Genomic DNA, 21,195 nt, shown 5'->3' with positions numbered 1-21,195 from the left:
CCTCCTTGTCTCACCGAGGATGGGGGTGGGGGACGAGGAGGTGAAGGCAGCCCGGTGGAAGCGCTCCTGCGATTGTACAGCCTTTGTGAAAAAACACCCCATCTTACAGATGAGGAAACTGAGGCTCGGAGTGGCCCACCTGGATTGGCAGGCGCCAGGGTTTCCTGCACAGCCCCCAGGGGCGCTTGGGGAGCCCTTGTCCCAGGCCAGGTTAACTCCAGAAAGCACCCTGTTACCTGTCCAGGCCACACCCACCTTGGGTTCTGTGTCCCCACCCTGGATGGGAGGGAGGCCATGTATTTATGGAAAGACTTAATCCCTCTGCCCGCCCCAAGGAGGCTGAAACCTCCACCAGGCTAATCTCCTCTCCCTGGAAGCCTTTCTCTTGGCCAGTGGGGTGCCCTCCGTGGGCCCTGAGCCTGAGGTTGAGAACACCTCTGGACTTCCCCTCAGTGGCCACGGAAAGACAGCGGTGCTATTTAATGTGTATTGAGCACTAAATGATGGTACCCATCACCTGCGTTTTCTGTTTTCATTCTCTGACCTAATACTGTTATCTCCGTTTTACAGATGAGGACACAGAGGCTTGTAAAGATAAAGTGACTGATCCAAGGTCACGCACGGGCCGGTAAGTGGCAAGGCCGGGCCTTGGACCCCTAGCCCTCACAGCGTAGGACCGCCAAGTACAAGCCTTCCCCCATGAAAATATTGTCAATGTATAATATACACACAATAATGTGTACACATTAAAAGTGTACACCCAGATCAAGAGACAGAAATTCCACAGGAACCCACTCGTACCCCATGGAGCCGCAGTCTCCCCTGGGAGCCGTGGGTGGTTCTGTGTGTACCACAGGCAGTGCCACGTCGTAGTTACTTTTTATTTGGCGCAAAGAACACAATCGTTTACTTGTCTCTTTGCTCTGCAAACCTGCAGGGGGTGATGAGGAGTTTGTGACTCCTAGCTTCAAGGTTGCTGTGAAAACAATGACACGTTTTCTACTTAACCCCACGATTAATTAACCATTAGCCTAACTTCTAGTACAATACCCCTTATTCTGAAACATTTTTATTGATGTATAACACAGGGAAAGTTGCACAGACCCTAAGTGTCGAGTGTAGTCTCCCAGAGGCCCCGAGGTGGCAGTGGGCCAGTATTGTGCTCAGACTTACATGGTCAGTCAGCGGAAGGCCACGGCCAGACCCCAGGTGGCCCAAGACCCTGCCCGGTGACAGCGAAGAGGGTGGGGATTTTGGTGGGCACCTTGCCCCCGCCCCCAGGCCCATCCTCTTTCGCTTCCTGTCGGCAAGCGGCTGTGGGCCAGGCGAGTGCCTCCTGCAGGTGTGTGGGCTAAAAGCCAGGGAGAGGCTCGTGTTTGCACTCTGTGTACCAGGATGGGAAGCATGTTAGCGCTCGTGGCATCTGTTCCCAGCACAGTCCCTTTGGCTGGTGTTGCAGGAATTCTAATCCTGTTGCAAAAGGAAAGTGCCTTTTTTAAAAAAGGAAGAAAACCAAGATGTGTCGCGTGCCTGCTGGGAGCCCTGATTGGCCAGTCTGTTAGTACGTCTCCCCTGTGTTTGCAGTAAGGAAACAGGCACGGAGAGCTTGCCCAGACTCCGCCAGCTGGGAGGGGAACCTGATTCCATCTGGTCTGGTGGGTCCACCCACCTAGGCAAAGGGTCACATTCCTCAGCTATGATTCTTCACACCTGGCCTCTCATTGGTCCTCAAGTGAGATCTTGGTTCAGGGTGTGAGGCCCTGGTGCCTGGGCTGAGTCATGACCTCCACGGAGCTACTCCGATTTCATCTGGGAGGTTGACTCTCCAGAGACCGAGTTCGGGCTTCTAGCCCGCTGCTGCCTTTCACTGACTTTCCCTCTCTACATGGCCTCATCTGGGAAACCCAGGTGACAACCTTTGTGTAGGGTTGCCAGGTTTAGCAAATTAAATGCCCAGTTCGATGTGAATTGCAGATAAATGATGGATGATGATTAGTGGGGGTATGTCCCATGCAGTAGTCGGGCATCCTGTATTTTATTTGACCAGTTCCAGTTCCAGATCTGCAGGATTCATGCCAGGAGGGGTTTTATTTCATCCTCTACAGCCCAACCTCCATGATCCACCAAAGCAGAAACTGAAGGGAATCAGCCGACCTTGGCCAGAATTCTACAAGCTGGGTGCCTTTGGCCCTTGGGTGCTTCTTGTGTCTCCGGTACACAGTGCTACATCTTCTTTACTTTTTACTCTGTGCAGAGAACACATTTGTTGACTGTTCTCTTCGCATTGCAAACCTGCAGGGGGTGAGCTGGCCAGCACCCACGGCTGCGAGCTGGTCGTTTGTGGCTCTTACCTGCAAGGCGGCTATAAAGACAGCAACGGACACCTTGGCCAGGTGTGTCCTTTCCCCATGGCTTTAGAGGGGCCGTGTGGGGTGCAAAGCAGCAGATATCCCATCTATCTCTCCACCTCTCAGGGGAGGGGCAGACCCCCTGCAGGAGGACGTAAGTTTTTATCACTCGCTGCCCATCCCTGTCACCAGAGAGGATCCTGTCGTGGCCATTTGGCGGTAGGGAGATTTTTATGCCTGGGTGCAAGAAAGAACCTGTTCTAACTCAGGCTGTTGTGCAAATAAGTAACAATCTGATATTTTGAATGGAACATAAACAGACCCCGATTCAATATGAAAGGGAGGTTTTTCACATTCCTGCGAATGTGTGAAAGGAGAGAACATTTATACCTAAACTAGCAGTTCTCTTGGGTCCGACTGCTTCCCTACCATCGTGCCAAGCTAAGGGCGCCCCCTCTCGTGAAATCTTTCCTTTCCGCCCATTAAATCTTTATTTTCTAATTACAAAAATGTGTATCTTTGTAACAAATTCAGACGGTGTAGACCTCCGCGAGTAGAATGATAGACACTTAAGTGGTGTGGCGAGATCAGCCGGGCTAGGGGCTGCGGCTCCCTGCCCGCTTGACCGCTTGGAGCTCCATTCCCTCCTGGGTACATCGGGGATGGGCATGATGTTATCTCGTCCGGTGTTGTCAGGGTTAGGAACTTTTGTAATGGGCTCGGCCTCTTGAAAGCATTAGCCTGACATCTGTCAGCTGTGATGGTGGCGTTTGGGGGGATGTAGCCCCACTCCCCACAGTTAGGCGTCGGTATGGCTACCGTTTGGACAGATGAGGCATCAAGCTTGCCTTCCTCATTGCCAGACATCCCATCCCATCCCACGTACAGGGGGTGTCTCCCACAAAAGCATCTTCCATCTCTGCAGGGGGCTGCCCCCCCCAGCCCACTCACGAAGGGAGCAGAGTGGATGGGGCTCTGCCCACAGTCCTACATAAATCACCCTGGGGAACGATTCCTTCTGCTGCAACAGGCCACACCTCGGAATCCGGGACCACGTGGCAGGGTGCCCCGGTTCTGTTCCCACACAGTACCCTCAGAGGGTGCTGAATGGTGACATAATGACATGTATGCTTGACAGTGAGGTGATGATGACGGTGACACCTGTCCCAGGCCCTGTCCTGGAGGCTGGGCCCGGATGCCTGATGAGGACACAGAGCCTGGGAGGCAGAGCATCAGCGTCTCAGGCTCAGAGAGGGAAATGACTGGCCTAAGGTCACACAGCTTGCACAGACTCTCAGTTCCTCTCAGCCACTCCCACCTTCCTTCTGCCCCTGTCGGGCGTTACAGCAACGTGCACTGGGATAAGAAAAGTCGGTTAGTGAAAACTCCATTGGGGAGTTCTAGAAAGCAGAAATAGAATCACTACACGTAGACAAGACCTCTTGATGCGACATTTACCTGACCCTGGCACAGCTTCCTGTCCCCCAGTGTCCCCTGAATCCAGGCTGCCAGGTCCTCTCCCTCCTGCTTTCTTCTTTCTTTCCCTGAGTGTTTTGAGATAGGCATTTATTCATTTATTTATTTATCTACTTTTGGCTGCGTTGGGTCTTGGTTGCTGCGCGCGGGCTTTCCTCTAGTTGTGGTGAGCGGGGGCTGCTCTTCGTTGCGGTGCGCGGGCTTCTCATTGCGGTGGCTTCTCGTTGCAGAGCGCGGGCTCTAGGCGCGTGGGCTTCAGTAGTTGTGGCACGCGGGCTCAGTAGTTGTGGCTCGCGGGCTCTAGGGCGCAGGCTCAGTAGTTGTGGCGCACGGGCTTAGTTGCTCCACAGCATGTGGGATCTTCCCGGACCAGGGCTCGAACCCGTGTCCCCTACACTGCAGGCGGATTCTTAACCACTGCGCCACAGGGAAGCCTGCAGAGATAGGTATTTTTAAGGTCACAAGACAACTTTGGGGATAAAACCCATCAATTCAGGACTATTTTCTGGGAGGAACAGTGTGACACAGCGCCTTCCCCTAGCCAGAGCTGCAGTCCCTGGCTGCCCCTCCAGCCACATCAGAGAAGTTGTAGGAAAGCCCGATCTGATGCTCCAACTGTGGATCTGATGCTCCAGCTGCGGGGGCTGGGTAACTCTGGTTGAGCTGCGCTCTGCTTTCCTTTCCTTTGTTGAATGCTTCTCTTGAAATAGTTTCAAGCTTGCAGACAACTTGCGGGAACAGGAGGTGCTACCGTGTATCCTTCACCGTTTGGGCACCGTTGCTTTATGGGCTTGAGGCCCTTTAAGATTTCTGGCCGAACTCTGTGAGTGAAGCTGCAGAAATGATGGCCCTGGAACCTGAACACTTCAGTGTGTGTTTCCTGAGAACAAGGACTGTCTCTTGCAAAACACAGCCCAATGATCAAAATCAGAAGACTCGACATTGGCCTCATACTGTCACCTCCTAGGCAGTTGTCTTTCTTTTGACCATTTTATTACTTTTCAAACAGACACAAAAGTATGTCACGAACTCCCATGTCCCAGCTTCAACAGCAGATGGCGTCCCCAGCCCCCCCCCCACAGCACTGCCGCTGTTTTTCTGTTGTATTTGACAGCAAAGTCCTGACATCACTTTATCAATGAGGACGTTCAGCGCGAATCACTGTTTTATAAACCCTGCGCTGGGATGTGTTGTAAACTCTATCGGGTGGGTTGTGACCAGCACTTAGCTGAGGCAGAACGGGAGAGCCGTAGACTGTGGGATCAGAGAGCTGCGCACAGCGTCTGTACAGTTGTGATGTTAAGTGTGCCTAGCGGGGGTCCTGACCTCAGGGGCAGACCGCTGGGCAGGAGACCCAGCTTGGGGGAGAGTGGTGGGGTGGGCAGAGACGACGGAGGTAAGCTCTGCGGTTGGCTTGAAATTCCGATCCCACCATCTGCTCCCCGTATGACCTTTTTGCAGGTTAACTAATAACCTCTTGGTGCCTCAGTTTCCCCATCGGCAAAGTGAGGGTAGGAACGGTCCCAATCTCACCGGGCTGTTGTGAGGCTTAACTGACCGTGAATCTCTGTCAAGTTTCTCTGGAGGGTGCTGGGCACATAGCGGATGCTCAGAAAGGTGCCCAGTATTCCCATAGGTCTGCTCTGGGGCTCTCTCTCCTCCAGCCCCAGTCCCCCTTTCTCCTAAGGAAGGATGCACTCTGCCTGGCATCTCATCTTGCACACTAGAGTGCCCCCACTGCCCCCCACCCCGGGAGCTTTTGAAAATCCCAGCGCCAGGCCGCACCGCAGGCCAATTACCAGGAATCTCTGGGGGAGGGACCCAGGCATCTGTGTTTTTGGAAAGCGCCTGGCGACCGACTCTCAGGCTGCTCAGAACATCACCTGGTTCTTGCTGGGATGCAGCTCCTGAGCCTGCGGGCGGGCGGGGTCTGAGAGCCTACACTTTTCACAGCCTCCCCGTGGGGGTGCTGGAGCTGCCGACCCGACCCGACCCGACCTGACCGGGAGCAGCTCTGAGCGGTGCGGCCCTGGAGAAGAGGCTCCAGCGGGAAAACACCACCTCCCTCCCCTCCATCACTGTCAGAAATAATGGCGGCCCACGCTTCTGGGACCTTTGCTGTGCGCCGCGAGGAGCAAAGCCCTTTCGCAGTCACCCCCTCCCGACACGCAGTTGACACCACCGCACGCGCGTCAGCCCCGTTTTACAGATAAGGAGAGTGGAGTCTTGGCAGGTTAAGAAACCTGCCTGCGGTCACATGGCTGAGCCAGGCTCGGGTCCCAGCCAGGGAAACGTTTCCCTCAGCACACAGCTGCCCTGAATCTGTTCCCAAAGGTGTCTGTCTGTCCGCCCTCCCCTTCTCTCCCTCTCTCTCCCTCCCCCTCCCCCCCTTCCCTCCGTCCTAGTCCCCCAGTCCATCCCCTAGTGGACGTCTCCTGTCCACCTCCTACCGGCCCACAAGTTCAACCTGGCTAAATTGAAGCCTTTATCTCGGCCCCTCCTGCCGACTGAGCCCTCTCACAAGCCTGAGCCTGTGCGTCACCCCAACTTCCAGCTGCTTCTCCCTCTGTACCCTCACTGCCCCGCTGTCTTCACCACTCAGGCTCCACAGCGTCTGGCCCAGAGCCGAGCTGCTCTGACCTCGACAAGCACGTGGATCTCGAGGGGCCTTGTTAAAATGCTGATTCTGGCTCAGTGCACCCAGGTAGAGCTGAGATGCTGCATTGTTAACAAGCTCTTGGTGCCAAGGCTGCTGGTAGCGAGGGCCTGGGGGGAGGAGACCGGCCTGCACAGCCCCCTAGAATGTGGAGGCTCCTAGGAGCGCTCAGAATAACCTCTGAACTGTGTAACCAGCCTCCAGAGACCCCACGGTCCGGCTCAGCTTTGGCCCTTCTGTGGCCTGTACCTGCCCCCCCCAACCCTCTGTTTCCTCCCGTGGGCCACGCCCCTCTTGTCCTCTGGGCCGTGGCACATTCCGTTCCTGCAACACACCTCTGTTGGTGCCAGTTTGCCTACATTGAGGTGCGGGGTCCCATGTGGCCTTGAATCCACTTGTGTTGGGTCTTCTGAGACCAGATGCCAGGATGGGAAATGTGCAAGAAATGTATCAGTAAGGGAAATAGGGAAGGGGGCTGGGAGGTCTGAGCCCAAAGAATAGCGAAGCGGGGCAGAGAAAGCAAGGAGGGGCTGGGGTGCATCCAGGGACAGCTGGCAAAGCCAGAGGTGGCCGTCAGGGACGCCTGCCTTGGGTCTCGGCCTCGTGCAGGACAGAGACGACGGGCTTGCCAGCACAAGGGCCCGTCAGAGATGTGTGGGCGCTGCTCGCGGCCACCCCCCGCCGCTGCCAGCCTAGCACACAGGTGCCCCGGGAGGCAAGGGATCCCCGACTTGGGATGAAGTCCCAAGGAGGGATGAATCCCAGGCTGTGCAGAGTCAGGGGGTAAGAGGTCCTGGAGGAAGGTGCCACGCCCACACGGGGGTGTCAGAGAGCCTGCAAGAGCCTCACAGACCCCTGTGGGGCGGCCCCAGCCAGGGGTCAGGGCAGTAGCAGCTTGGAATCCCAGCTCCACTCCTTCTAGTAAGCTGGGTGGCCTCAGGCAGCTGCTGACACCTCTCTGAGCCTTGATTTCCACATCCGTAAAACGGGGGCAGTAATAGCACCTCCCAGGGGCGCACCCGAGGCTTGCGTGTCAAGCCGCTGCCTCTGTTCACCCATCAACTAGTCGGGATGCTCAGGGCCACCACCTTGCAGGGAGATCGTGGGAACGGGCTGGGGAATTTTAACACTGGGGACTGGGGTCCCTTCACCTGTTAGATCTCTGAAGAATTTGCATTTTAGAAGAGGGGCAGCATTGTAACAAAAGGCACACCCACTTTGCGAGCTCAGGGCCCCCCAGCGGCCCCACCCAGGGCCCCCTTGTCCCCAGAGCCAGCCACGCTCAGCTGGTTCTGCCGCATCGCCCCGGGCCAGGCCTCACCGGCACCTTCACGGGCTCCTGCGCCGCTCTGGGCCTCCTCCAGTATATGGAGCTTTGAGGCGCCTGAAAGTTTTTTCCACCAGCACACCCTGGTCTCCGAGCAAACTCAGCCCAGCTGTAGCGGGCAAGCGCCGCGGCCTCTGTTGTGCACCCATCAGGCCGGGGGCGGGGCCTGGACACGCATGGCCGATACAAACAAGCCTCTCCTCTCCTCAGGCTGCAGAGGCACCGACATGGGGCTGAAGCTGACCTGCCTGAAAGGTAAGCGGGTGGCCCCCCCCTCCAGCTCTTAAGGGGGGTGGGGCGGGGGAGGTGGGGTGAGGCAGGAGAGAGAGTAGACCCCGAGACCCCAGTGTTGCCATCCCTGAGACGGAAGGTGCGCGCCCACTAACGGAGCACCTGTACGTAGTAGGCGCCGTGTGAGTGCGCTGAGCGCTCCTCCAGGCCTTCCGTTTCCCTGGAGCTGAGTGATGGGGGAACGTCCCAGGGCGCCCCCACGCTTTGGTTGGCCCCTCGGAGGGATGAATCCCAGGCTGTGCAGAGTCAGGGGGTAAGAGGTCCTGGAGGAAGGTGCCACGCCCGCACGGGGGTGTCTGCTGTCCAGCCCGAGGGGCCTGTTATCACTGAGATAGGTGGTCCCACCTTCCGGGTGCCGGGGAAGGAGGGCTGGGAGAGGGGAAAGGCCAGCAGGGAGAAAGTTCTAGGACACTGAGTCATTGAGGGGTGATACGGGCGCCGGCAGAGGCAGCCCAGACCTCTGTCTCGTGCTCTGGACCCTCCCGTCCAGCGTCTGGATGTCTCAAGGGCACCTCATACCCACACGGCCCACGCGAAGCTCATTATGGGGTGACAAATGCTCCCACCCCAGTCTCCCCAGCCTGAAATCTGGGAGTCTCCCTGGTGGCCCCTCGCCCACGTACAGCACGCCCACCAGCCCCTGACTCCCCTCCTGCCTGTCTCAGGCCTTTCCCCAGCTCCTTCCTCTGCCACAGGAAGTCAGGAGGTATGGGAGGGCCCCCCCCCCACCCCGCCCCGCCCCAGGATGAGGGAGCAGCCTTCAAGTCCTGCAGCTGGGATGAGTGAGCTCCAGTGAGCCTCTGGTTGGCCCTCGGAGGGAGGCAGGGCATCTTGATGGACAGCTCCTCCAAGACTGTGGGCCAGTGGGGAGCAGTGGTCCCCCTGGACGAGCGGGGGGAGGTGTTTGTTGAGCGGGCATCCGGGAGGGTTAGTTCCGAACGCTTGGCGCTCGAGGACCCTTTTCCCTTAGATTTTGCTGTGGGTCTCCCCAGTGCCGGGCACAGTGCAGGCGTTCAGGACAAGCGTTTTGTTTTGGTTTTTGATTGTGGTAAAATAAGCATTAGATAAAATTTGCCATCTTAACCATTTTTAGGCATACAGCTCAGAGGCATTAAGTACATTCACAAGTGTTGTGCAACCATCACCCACCATCCGTCTCCAGAACTTCTCCATCTTCTCCAGCTGAAACTTGGTCCGCATTAAACCCTGACTCACCCTTCCCCTCCCCCAGCCCTGACACCTACAGCCTACTTTCCGTCTCTGAATTTGCCCCCTCCGGGTGCCTCACATAAGTGGAATCATACGGCCACTGTCCTTTTGTGTCTGGCTTAACTTCACTCAGCATAATGGGGAAGCTTCGTCCATGTTGTAGCAGGTGTGTCAGAATATCCTTCCTTTCCGTGGCTGAATAATATTCCGTGGTGTGTGTAGACCACGTTTGGTTTATCCGTTTATCCCTTGATGGAGACTGGGCTGCTTCCACACTTGGCTGTGTGTCAGGACATCTTTGACAAACCGAGATCCTGGAGGGGCCTCTGGGGACCACTTGCCTTCCAGCCCGAGGCTGGGGGTCGGCCAGGGGAGGAGACCCAGGAGCTACAGCTGCTGAGGATCCCTGGGAGAGCCCCCCACCTGCAGGACTGAAGCCCGGGCAGCAGGCCGGGTGCCCCTGGACTGGGAGCTTTTAAAAGGGCCCTGGCGGAGCTGAGTGCTGGGAGGGGTACGGGAGCTGGTGGCGCCGAGCGAGGGGCGCTCATGCATCTTTCCTTGCTGGCGCTCTGGAGCTGGCCCACCGCCTTCTCCCACCCCAGCCCCACCCCCCCAGCCTTGGTCTCTGGAGGTGATGAGGCCCACACAGGGTTAGGTGTGACTCAGGGCACAGGGGTTGGGGGGAGCGCAGAACCCCTCTCCCTGTGCTTCACCAGGATGACCAGGCCCCCCAGCCCAGGAGCCCTGGGTCCTCTCCCTCTTGGGAACCTCTTTCTTACGGGAAACTGCAGAGGGCTGGATGCCTGCGCCGGTGAAGTTCACGGTTATCTGTGTCCCGTCCCTCGCTGCCCACAGGTGTGCTTTCGCCTAGTTGTTGGTGCTGGGACGTGCAGTTTGCACACTGTCTTCTGTTTATATTTTATTTAATGTCGGGTGCGAGTGCTGCATGTCTCCAGCCAGTATCACTATCACAATTCTTTAATGCCTGTGTCTGTCCAGTTCTGCCAAGAGTGGGTCTTTGGGCTGTTTCCAGCGTGTTGCTTTCGTGGATCATGTCATTTTGATCATCGTTGCTTTCTAACTTTTTAAAATTAGTATTTGTGTGAGGTAAATTCCAGAAATCAGAATGACCTGGTCAAGTAATATGGATAAATGGTGGCTTCTTCCTGGGGCCTTGGCCCAGGCAAGGCCCTTTTTTGTTCATTCTGAGTGGCTCAAGTCATCCATCCCTCCTCCCACCACGAAGTGAGTAGTTCTAGGATTCCCAGTTTCCAGGTGAGGAAGCTGAGGAACAGAGAGGTCATGTAGTTGCCCGGGGCCACACAGCTGGGACCCAGGTGGGATTGGAACCCAGGCGGGCTGTCCCTGAAGCCTAGCTTTAGCCTCCGCTGGTATGGTCTCTTCAGAGGAAAACATTTTAATTCAACACTTGAAGTGACCACTGTAGCTAGAGGCTTTATCCACACGCTCTCTTAAATCTTCACATTAACCCTATAAGACGGTGTTTTAGTTTCCTGGGGCCATTGTAACAAATTACCGCAAACTGGGGGGCTTAAAACCACAGAAATCTGTTTTCTCACAGTTCTAGAGGCCAGAAGTGTGAAATCAGAGTGTCAGCAGGGCCGTGCTCCCTCTGGGGGCTGGAGGGGAGAATCCTTCCTGCCTCTTCTGGCTCCTGGGGGCTCCAGGCATCCTTGGCTTGTGGCCTCATCCCTCCTGTGTCTGCCTCCGTCTTCACCCGGCCTCCTCCCCTGTGTTTCCCTGTGTCCTTTCTCTTAGAAAGACATTGTCCTCCCCTTTGTCTTATGAAGACACCCATCTTTGGACTTAAAGCCAGTCTTAAATACAGGATGATTGCGTCACAAGATCCTTAAGGAATTACATCTGCAAAGGCCTTATTTCCAAATAAGGTCATATTTTGAAGTTCTGGGTAGATGTGCATTTGGAGGGAACTCTACTCCGCCCACCACAAGTCAGTTCACCTCTGAGCCTCCCGCGTGTGGGACAAGCACGTAGCTCTCTGTCTTATTTTTAGAACGCGCTCATTGCCTGTCTGGCAATAAAGACTCAGCCCAAGGTGGGCGATCACGAGAGTGTGACATGGGAGACAGCAGCACAGCTGGGCCCAAGTCCTTTTGTTTCTGGTTCCAAAGGAGGGTGGGCACAGCGGGACACGTTGAGTGGGGGCCTTGTGCTCGAGGGCCTGGCTGTAGCAGCTGTGACCCGTGGGGACGGTCCGCCGTCCAGAGAGCACCTCCCTCGCACCTTCTCACGTAAGGGCTGCTGTGTCTGTCCCCGTGATCCGGGCCCTGTTCCCTGAGCGTCTTCCCCCAGTTTGCTCATCTTGTCCTCACTACAGCTGGACAACGTAGGTAACATTACAGATGGGGAGACCGAGGCACAGGGACCGAGGCTCGAGGCCCCAGGGCCGGTCAGGAGGGGCTCGGCTCAGCAGGCGGTGGGGAGCGGGGAGTGCCTTTCCTGCTGGCCAAGCATGTTCTGTCCCAGTCGGCCTCAGGTGGCACTGCCAGGAAACATGATGGGGCCGTGTGGCTCTCAGCGGGGTGTCCCCGACCTGAAGCCTGGACTTAACATCTTGCCTTAGTGTGGTACGTTCATTACAGTCAGTGAATCGATACAGATACATTATTTTAACTAGAGTCCATGCTTTATCCTAATTTCCTAGTTTTTACCGAACGTCCCTATTCTGTCCCCGGATCCCATCTGGGACCCACCTTACATTTAGGTCCCTCTGGGCTGGGCCAGTGTCTCAGAAGTTCCTTGTCTCGGTGACCTTGACTGTCCTGAGGAGGACAGGTCAGGTGCTTTGTAGCGTGCCCCCCTGTAGAGATTCGGCTGACGTTGGGGCTTCTGCAGAGTCTCTTTTGTGGAGTATATGATCACGTTGAGGGTGGGGACTGAGGAGGGCACAGGTGCATTCCCCAGGACACTGGGCACTGGGGGCCCTGACCGCTCGGGCATCTTTCCCGGCTCCCTTCTGGGGCTCAGAGCCTCCGCTCCCTGTAATCCAGGTTTAGGTGGTTGGGAGGTGGCAGTTACGATGCCGATTTTTCTGATTGGCGTTTGGAGGCCCGAGACCAGCCCCGGATCACAGCACAAGTGAGAGTCACCCCGCACTGCCCCATTCTAGTGCAAGCACGTGCTTCCAGCTGTCCCGCAGCGGGCTCCAGAGTTGGTCGAGGGGTTGCTCATCACACAAACATTGATTGTGTCCCTACTGTGTGCCAACCCGCAGCCGGGTGTACAGGGCTTCAGGACTGAGCAAGGCGGCCACGGTCACTGAACCCCTGGAGCCTAGAAAGTAAGGGGGAGATGCACGTTACTTGGAACGGACGTCCGAGCGCAAGCTGCCCTGTGCCAGGACAGAGACCACCACCCAGCCCACCCAGCCCGGGGGCGGCACCGCTGAGGAAGCCGCACGCCTGGCGGAGCTGGCCTGCGAAAGAGTGGGACGGGACCGTGTCCCAGGCCACACGCACTCTCCGGGCAAACGCCGGAAGCAGGAAGGTGTCAGAGGGATTGAAGGGGGACGGCGGGTGGGCAGGCCGAGGACTGCTCTGGCCGGATGGGGCTGGAGGAAGCTGGGGTTTAGTCATCTTCGGGGCCAGGAGTGCAACACAAGGGTAGGAGACAAAGGCATTCGTTTGGCTAATGCATCTTGAGCAGTTTTCAGAACCGTGCTGGCTCCATACTTTTAAAGGGAAGGTCACACAGTGGGATCCACCCCGAGGTAGAGAATGGCCAAGGCTCAATATCTTAATTTACTGAGGTTTAGTGTTCCCCCCTGTGAAATGGGCCTGTGGAGATCCTGGGGTGTCCCTAACCTTGCCACGCCTGCGTACCCTGGAACGGAACCGGACGCACAGCAGGTGCTCTCTTCCCCTGGAGGAGAGGCCCAGGCCAGAGGTGTGCTCCCGTGTGACTTTTCATTTGTTCGGCAAACGGTCCTTGAGCGCCTGCCACATGCCGGGCCCTGCACTGGGTCCAAGGACACGGCAGCGACAAGCACGGCTCCCCTGCCTCCACGTACAGGGGACAGAAATGAATGTGTGGACACGGGACCCGGGCTGGTAGACTTTGTGGTGAGAGCTGCAAAGGGAGTTCAACAAAGAGTTGCAATAGAGGGGCTTGAGGTAAGTGAAGACCTCTCTGTAGTGCCGACACTGGAGCCAGCCACACAACGCAGGGAACAGTGTCTAGGCAGAGGGAACAGCAACAAAGGCCCTGAGACGGGAACAGGCTTGGTGAGCTGATGAGCAGTAAAGAGTCAAATGTGGTTGGAACTGGGGGCAGGGGCAGGGGCGGGGGCCAAGCAGGAGGAACGGAGGTCCCTGGGACAGGCAGGGCCATGGGAGCTGAGCGTTGTATCAAGAATGTCTTTTCCGAGTAATCGGAGGCACTGGAATCACTGCAGAGCAGCGGTCTCGTCCTCCACTGCACATCTGGATCACTTACGGCGCCTACAGGAGGGGGCAGCCCTGGTGTGCTGCCCAGCGCCGGGATTTAGTTTGGAAGAAGCTCCCCAGGTGATCGTCCTGTGCAGCCTGGGGTGAGAACCGCTGTCTGGGGCCCGTGCCCTTGCTTTTCTGGTGGGCCTGGGGTAGAGACTGACACCCAAAGGTGACAAGGGCCAGACTAGCTTGGCTGGGCTTCAGGGATGCAGGCTCCAATCCAGGGCTTGTTCTGGAACCTTCTGAACAGATCTCTGACCGGGAGAAGGGCTCGGGGGGCTGGGAGACCCCCAGCCTACTCAGAGGAGGGGTGGGCAGTCAAAGCCTGTTCTAAACGCTGAAGCAGATGGGGCTTAGTTTGGCCCCGCCCCTTCCCCGGGGAGAGCTGTCGGCCCTCCTGGCTCACAGCAGGGATTTATTAAACCCAGCACCTGCCTCCTTCCAAAGGAGGGAGGGAGGGCCCGCGGCTCGGTCCCTGACTGGGGCCCACCTGGGATTAACCTTTGTCTCCTCCTTATTCTCGGGGCTCCACGGGGTCAGGAATCACGCAGCCTTACTCATCCCTGGAGCCCTGTTCCCGGCTGTGGGTCAGCGCACAGTAGGGACACAATAAATGTTTGCGGAATGAACTCTCTCTCGACTTTAACTAAGATGTGGGACCCTCCCAGGCCTGTCCCTGGATGGCTGGGGCCGCTGTGCCCTCTCAGCCCCTCGGCCCAGTAGGGAGGTCCACTCTTGCCTTCCCACATCTCCTGCCATCCGCTCAGCAAGGCTCTGAGGACGATTGCTCATGGCCCCCCGGGTACGGAGGGGGAAACCGAGGCACAAGGTGGTGAAGCTCCGCGCCCCAGGTCACACGGCTAGAATGTGGCCGTGCTGGGGCCCTGAGGGCCTCGGGAACTGACCGGGCACCCCGGACACGAGGAGCCCCTGCCACCCGGTGCCGTGCCCTCAGTTCCCTCCGGGCCTGGCCTGGGCGAGGTGCTGCGGAAGTGTTTGTGGAATGAAGGCAAGACGGAGCAAGGCGGGGATGGGACACGGAGTGGGGGGAGGTGGGGCTGGACCCGCCGCCTGGCTCTGCTGCTCTCAGTGGACAGGGACCTGGCGCTGCTTAGGACTTCCGGGCGAGGGCCGTGTTCACCGGTTATCAGCTGCTGCTATGCGGCTGGCCCGGGCCTGTGGAATTCCTCCCTGCCTCCTGGGCCGTGGTTCCTCAGCCTCACGGTTGGGGTGTAGACGTGATTCTGGGCCAGGACGGAGCTGCCCCACGTCCACCTCTGGCCGTCCCTACCCCCCATCCCCCCCGCCCATCCTAATGCTTCTGCCTCACGGGCTTCGCGGGGCCCGAGACAGGTGGGTGTGAAGCTGACTCGTGTGACCTGGCTGAGGGTCTTCAAGCACTCCCTGAATCAGTGCTTTTTGTTTTTAACTGTGAAACAGGCAGAGATAGACCCCACCCGGGTCAGGGCTGCTGCTGGAGGGGAAGAGGCGTGCCAGGAGCTGGGACTGGGGCCCGGGGTGCGGTGCGCACGCAGACGTGCTAAGATGCGCCCATACGCTTTCTTCCCTTTTGGAATGGCTTTGAAATTTTATTTATGACCGTGGGCCAGGCCTTCCACGACCAAAGCAAGAGTAAGTGATCCTGGTGTCCACCCTGAGAGATCACTGACGTGCCCGGGAGTCCAGCACACAAATGGACAGCTGTCCTCAGTCTGTTCCAGGGGGCAGGACAGACCTGCGGCCTGGCGAGCGCCTGTGGCATCAACGCCCACCGTGCGCAGCCAGGCCGGCTGAGGGCGGGGCTGGGCTTCCGCCCGTCCCATGGGAGTTTGGGAGCTGAGTGGCCCTGCAGAGCTGTCCTGGATGGAGGGGGACAGGCCTTTTACTTGGCCACCTACTGGGGAGAGCTGGCCCTGAGAGCAGGTGCCTCCTTAAGCTGTGCACCCTAAGCGCCCTGCTTGCCTCACCCCAGCTCCACCCAGCTGGGTGAACACCTTTCCTGGGCTGAGGGTAGGCCCTGGGAGGGGCTGAACTGTGAACCGGCCGCGGGCAGCATCCGGGCCGCTGGGGACTAGCCTGGCCCTGGGGGGGTGGGTCTGGGCCGCACAGCCCAGCATCTACATGGGCCGAAGGCTCAGACCAGGCGCTGTGGGACAGGAAGGGCCTGGCACCGAGGACACCTGTCCTTTTAGCCGGAGCCCCCTGTCACAGCCACCCGCCACAGCCGGCCTCGGCTCCGTGAGACACACTCTGAGGGCCCAGCCGTGGGCTTCCCACCTGTGGGTCAGAAGGGTGAGCCGTGCCGGGGAATACTCTACCGCTGTGAAAAAGGACCGGCAGCTCTGTCTGAACGGATAGAGAGCCATTTCCAACGCTTGCAGTGAAGTGAAAAGAGCAAGGTGCAAAACAGTGGCTCTGTTGCCACCACCTGTATTGGAAAAAGAAGAGGCATATGCCCGGGAACATATTTGCACGTATATACATAGAATATTCTGGAAGGAGACACAAGAAAACAGTAATCATGGCTGTCTCCAAGTGAAGAGGTGAAAAAGAGCTGGGCGGCTGGGGAGTGAGGTGAGAGCAGGACTCAGATGGACCTTCCAGAGTCTCTTCCAGCTGCCCGTGTCTCTGGCCTGGGGAGACCGGCTCGACCCCATTGCCCAAGACTCTGTGAGGTCGACTCCCAGCTTCCTGGGCTCCTGCGACCACACGCTGGGCCACGCTCCTCAGTGATTCAAGGGAGAAGGAGTGATGCTGGTGGCGTTCCCATCCCCCTCCCTGCCTCTCCAGGCCTGTACTCCGAATTCTCCCCCCGGCCCTTTCACTGCCTTTTTACTGTCTCCCCTCCTCAACTTGATCAGCCCTTTCCTGCAGCAGGAATGCCCCGCCACCCCCTTTTCCCCATGCCACCTCCTAAATCTGTCTATGTCCACCCCTCCTCAGAAGATGTTTTATTTCTCTTCTAAATTCTTTTATTTTTTTGAATGCGTAAAACATGTAAACTGTGCAAAAGAACATGGAGTAATAAGTCAGGCTCCTCTCACCTCCCTCCCAGCCACCTGCTCGGAGGCAGCCGTTGTTGCCTCCCCACCTTTGGAGGGCTCTGCTGTCTGGCTGCCCATCTGCACCCCTCTCAGGCCTCAGCTGGCGGACACGTCCCTATCCTCGGGGCCCGGACTCCCCCAGGTGCTCCCTGGTTTGCCCTGGACAACGCCAGTCACGTCCTTCCTCTGGGACTAACTGGGATCTCCTTGCCTATTTGCACAGTAATAACCACATTAGTAGCAGTAGTAAGTATTAATAGCATTAATTAGTAACTATTTATTAATAGCACTAATAACTATTAATAGCATTAATGACGAGTGGCCCCCTGCTGTTGGCCAGGCTGCCCCAGACACCTTCTGCCTGATGTCACATGTCCTGACGAGAGCCCTGCAGGTTATGGGTTAGTATCTTGGGCGAAGGTTCAAATCTTTATTCCACCAAGGGGCCCACCACTTGCAGCCTCTTTGCAGCTGAGGAAACACAGGCTCAGAGAAGTTAAGAAGCTTGCTCAGCCCGCACAGCCGGTGAAGGGCGAACCGGGCAGGCCAGTCCTCTGGCTCAGGCCATCCTCGAGCCACTTCCCGTGGCTCCAGCCACGCAGATGTGCAGTGGAGCCACTTGGGAGAAAGGAAACCAGGCACCTGCTCTGAAATACCCAAATAACGTCTCAGTAACAGCTCTGACGGTGGTTCTCAGCTCTGGGGTATCTTGCCCCCCACCAGGTAGAGTTGCCAGATTTAGGAGGGAAAAAAAACATAAAATGGGATGCCCAGTTACATTTGAATTCAGATAAACGAGGACTGATTGCCTAGGATACGTACGTACGTCCCACGTGTAGCATGGGACATATACTAAAACAAATTATTTGTCCTGAATCTCATCTGACAACCCTGCCCCCAGGGGATACTTGGCAATGTCTGGAGACACTTTTTGTTGTCACCAGTGCGGGAGCTACAGCATCTGGAGGCCAGGATGCTGATCAGCCCCCTTCAAAGCACAGGACGGCCCCACCACAAAGAATAACCTGGCCCCAGACGTCAGCAGCGCCGAGGCTGAGGACCCAGAGCTACACACGTCACGCATTTCCCACGGCTCAGGCAGGCATCAAGGGCTTTGTGGATTTTCTTTGCCTTCAGTTCTCCGTCATCCTCTGAGGGCAGGCCTACTCTTGAGTCCATTTTAGAGGCCAGAAGACTGAGGGCCGGGGGCGGGGCTGCTTGCCCATCACACGTTGGAGACGTGATGGAGCCGGGCTGGCCCCGCCATCTGAGCCCTCACTCTGCAGGCCGAGACCCCGAGAAGCCTTCCCAAGGGGCTGGTGTGAGGAGGAGAGAGACCCGCCACCCGGACCGGGCAGGGCTGGCGGGGAGGGAGGGACTGCGGAGTCCAGCAGAGGCAGGGAGGCGGTTGGTTGCTGTCGGGGCGGTGAACACACTTCCCACTTGGCCGTGGCGAAGCTTCTTCCTCTCTGTCTCCTCCTCCCAGCTTCTCTCTTCAGTAGCTCATCCCTGACGCAAGCTGGGGCTTTTCCCTTAATTAAAAAGAGATTTAAAACATCCACTGCCATCTCCGTTGGGCCCGGGCTGCCGAGAAATGGTAAAACCCCCATCCATCCGCCCTGGCCTCATTCGTAATAATGCAAGGCTTTCCCCTTAATTGGAATTTAAAAAAAAAAGAAGAAAAAGATTAAGTGCATCTGGAACCCTCGGAGGCATTTGTCCATTTGTTTTTTTTGAAAGACCTGCACTAAATCCAGACACCCGGTCATCTCTGAGGAATTAGTGCCAGCCCCAGTCTCCGCCTGGCCCCAGGGCCTTTGTGCGTGCTGCTGCCGACCCGAGAGCCCTCCCTGCCATCATCTGCTGCTTGCTCCTGTCACTGACCCAAGCTCTGCAACGTGTTTCTTTGCTTCCTGGCCCCCAGGAGGACAGGCTGTGTGTCAAATCCCCTGTGAGTTCTCTGTGCCCCAGGGTGTCCATCTGGAAGATGGGCCTCGTTGGAAGGACCAAATAATGAATCCCTGCGAAATGCTCACACAGACCCCGGCCTCCCGGGAGCCCTGTTGTCATAGATCACCCATGTGGGCCCCTCCCGACAATGGCTTGGATCAGAGGGGACCCTCGTTATTTTTTCCAGCCTCCTCTGAACTCTTTGGGGTCCTGGTTTGCTGCTGGGGCCTGAAGCAAGGGGCAGAGGAAGTCAGTGTGTGACGGGAGAAGCAGAGAAGCACCTGCTGAGACGGTCTTGTTCTCTGCTGTGTCCCCAGCACCTGGAACAATGCCCAGTAGGTGCCTGTGGACTGAGCATCTCCCCTGGGCCTGGCTCTGTGCTGCGGGCTTTATCCGTGCGCTGCAGGGGAAAGGAAGCATCCCCTCACCCTGCAGGTGAGCAGGCCGGGCTCGGGGAAGTGACAGAAGGGAAGCAGGAGGACTGAGACTCAGATTCGGTTTTTCCTCCTTCCCGAGCCCGTGGCCCTTCCAACCCAATGAGGAGGAAGGGTCTCCTTTGAGTGTTAAGTTGGAAGCAGGAATATCTTTTCAGAGTCACTCCACAGACAGCTGTGTGACTGCAGGGATGAGACACGGTCCCTGACCTGCACGCGGAGGGTGGGTGGTGCTCAGAACTGGCTGCATCGGTGAATAAGTGCTAAGGTTAGAATATCGTGTTAATAATAACAGCTTGTGTTTCTTGAGTGCGCACTGCAAGGCGGGTTCTATGGTTTCCTCACCTGCGAAATGCGTGTAACAGACCCCTAGGCTGGAGTGAAAGCTTCAGTGTGGCTCTTAATCTTCTCAGCGCCCCCTGGAGGTGGAGAATATGAAGTACCCCCATTTTTGCAGGTGAGGAAAGGAGGCCCAGAGGTGGAGCCCCGCCAGTGGAGGAACCCAGGTGTACGTTCTGGCCTCCCACTGCACTGTGGGTCCGGCAGGGCCACTGTGTGATGGTGCCTTGGGGAAGAGTGGATATGGTGCCAGGGACGTGGTCCCGGGCAGGGTCTGCGAGCCGGCACCAGGGTGCTGATCGAGCGCCATTTTAAAAAGAGCCAGCAGAGGGCGCCCTTAAGCCACGATGCCTGCTCTTGGCGGCCTCTGGGTGGCTCGGGGGCCAGGAATGGTGCGGTGTCCCCCGTGCCTGGGGCATCCTGAACAGAGGATAGGCCTGGCTCAGGGCTTCTGAAGGATGAGAAGTGGTGGCTGATACCGGAAGGAGTGAGGTGGGGGCTCAGGCCTGGGAGCCACCTGGCCTCTGCGTGTCCTCAGACACGTCGCCTTCCTTCTCCAAGCCTTGGTTTTCTCGCTGGAGAATGGCCATGACCCTAGCGTGCAATCCCAGGGATGGTGTGAGGATTAACGTGGACTCCGCCCAGAGCCTGGCACGGGGGTGCTTAAGAAGGGGTGGCTCATCTCTGTGGGAGGCGGCAGCAGTGCTCACCTCCCCCAGTGTTTGACCCCAGGCCACTTCTCCCACACTGGGCAGCCCCACGCCCCATACCTTGTATTTCATTCCTACAAGATTGGTATCAGAGCTCCATTTTTCCAGCCGTGGATACGAGGAAAGCCGTGTGTTCCCAGGTGCCCTAGCTCAGGGGGTCCCAGCCCTGCTGTCAGAGTCACCCAGGAACGTTTTAAAGTCCTGGTGGCCTGTGTAGCACGGTGAAATCTGGCCCCCTGGAGTCAGGGTCCCCCACCCCCACGCCGGGATATTTTTTAAACTTTCCAGGTGGCCGCAGTAGGCAGCCAAGATGGAAAACCACTGCCCAGGAGCGGGGCATGGGCAAGGCCGAGCCAGGTTTTCAGAGGCAGTCGGCCTGGCCTCCCATCACAGCCTCCGCGTTTCCCCCGTGGGAAAGTGGGCGCCAGGAGGCCAGAGAGCTCAGGCCCAGCTTGTTCCGTTTCCACAACTGAGACGGCGTGTGCCCCAGAGCAGGGCCTGGTTGAGGCGGGTGACAGCTGCCAGCCCGGAAGGCTTCCTGCGCAAGCCCCCCATCACATGCCCAGTCAAAATCTTCAGCGGCTCTGGGGCCCTGCTCCCTCCCTCGTGGGGCCCCGCCCCCTGGGATCCCAGCCAAGCCCTTCCCCTCAGGAAATGGGCTCTCACTGGCCCGAGACGGGCACATAATTAACAAATAACCATTCTGGCTTTATTAGCACAAATGAGCTTCTTGTCTGGGGCAAGGCTGGCTTTTGTTTTTAATCCCTAAAGTCGGCTTTATCTCCTGAGAGCTGCTCCCTCGTGCTCAGCCGCCTCTGCTCTGAGGCTGGGGGGCCTGGGGGGTTGAGAGGGGCTGGAGTCCTGGCCCCCTCCTTTCCCGCCCGCTCCTCCCTCCTCCCTCCCCCCTTCTCTCCCTCCCTCCCTTCTCCCTCCTTCCTC

The 21,195-nt window shown here is 57.6% G+C and overlaps 1 protein-coding gene across 2 annotated transcripts in view; it reads left to right on the top strand.

Annotated features, from left to right (window-relative positions):
• Positions 1-577: 577 nt before the first annotated feature.
• The window catches only part of CLMB (calcimembrin), a 28,576-nt gene continuing 7,958 nt past the window's right edge, over positions 578-21,195 (top strand). The window contains exons 1-2 of one of the 2 annotated variants that reach the window (XM_024735696.1): positions 578-628; positions 8,018-8,062. In XM_024735696.1, coding sequence (XP_024591464.1) covers positions 8,035-8,062 — 28 coding nt within the window. In that variant the 5' untranslated portion in view covers positions 578-628; positions 8,018-8,034. The remainder of the gene's footprint in view (positions 629-8,017; positions 8,063-21,195) is intronic. The other variant, XM_024735697.1, reaches the window with a different exon arrangement.

The sequence above is a fragment of the Neophocaena asiaeorientalis genome, unplaced genomic scaffold, assembly GCF_003031525.2.
Source record: "Neophocaena asiaeorientalis asiaeorientalis breed wild unplaced genomic scaffold, Neophocaena_asiaeorientalis_V1.1 scaffold40, whole genome shotgun sequence".
NCBI classification, from domain to species: Eukaryota; Metazoa; Chordata; class Mammalia; order Artiodactyla; family Phocoenidae; genus Neophocaena; species Neophocaena asiaeorientalis.
The sequence above is the reverse complement of the archived record's forward strand: the minus strand, read 5'-3'. Positions and strand labels throughout refer to the sequence as shown.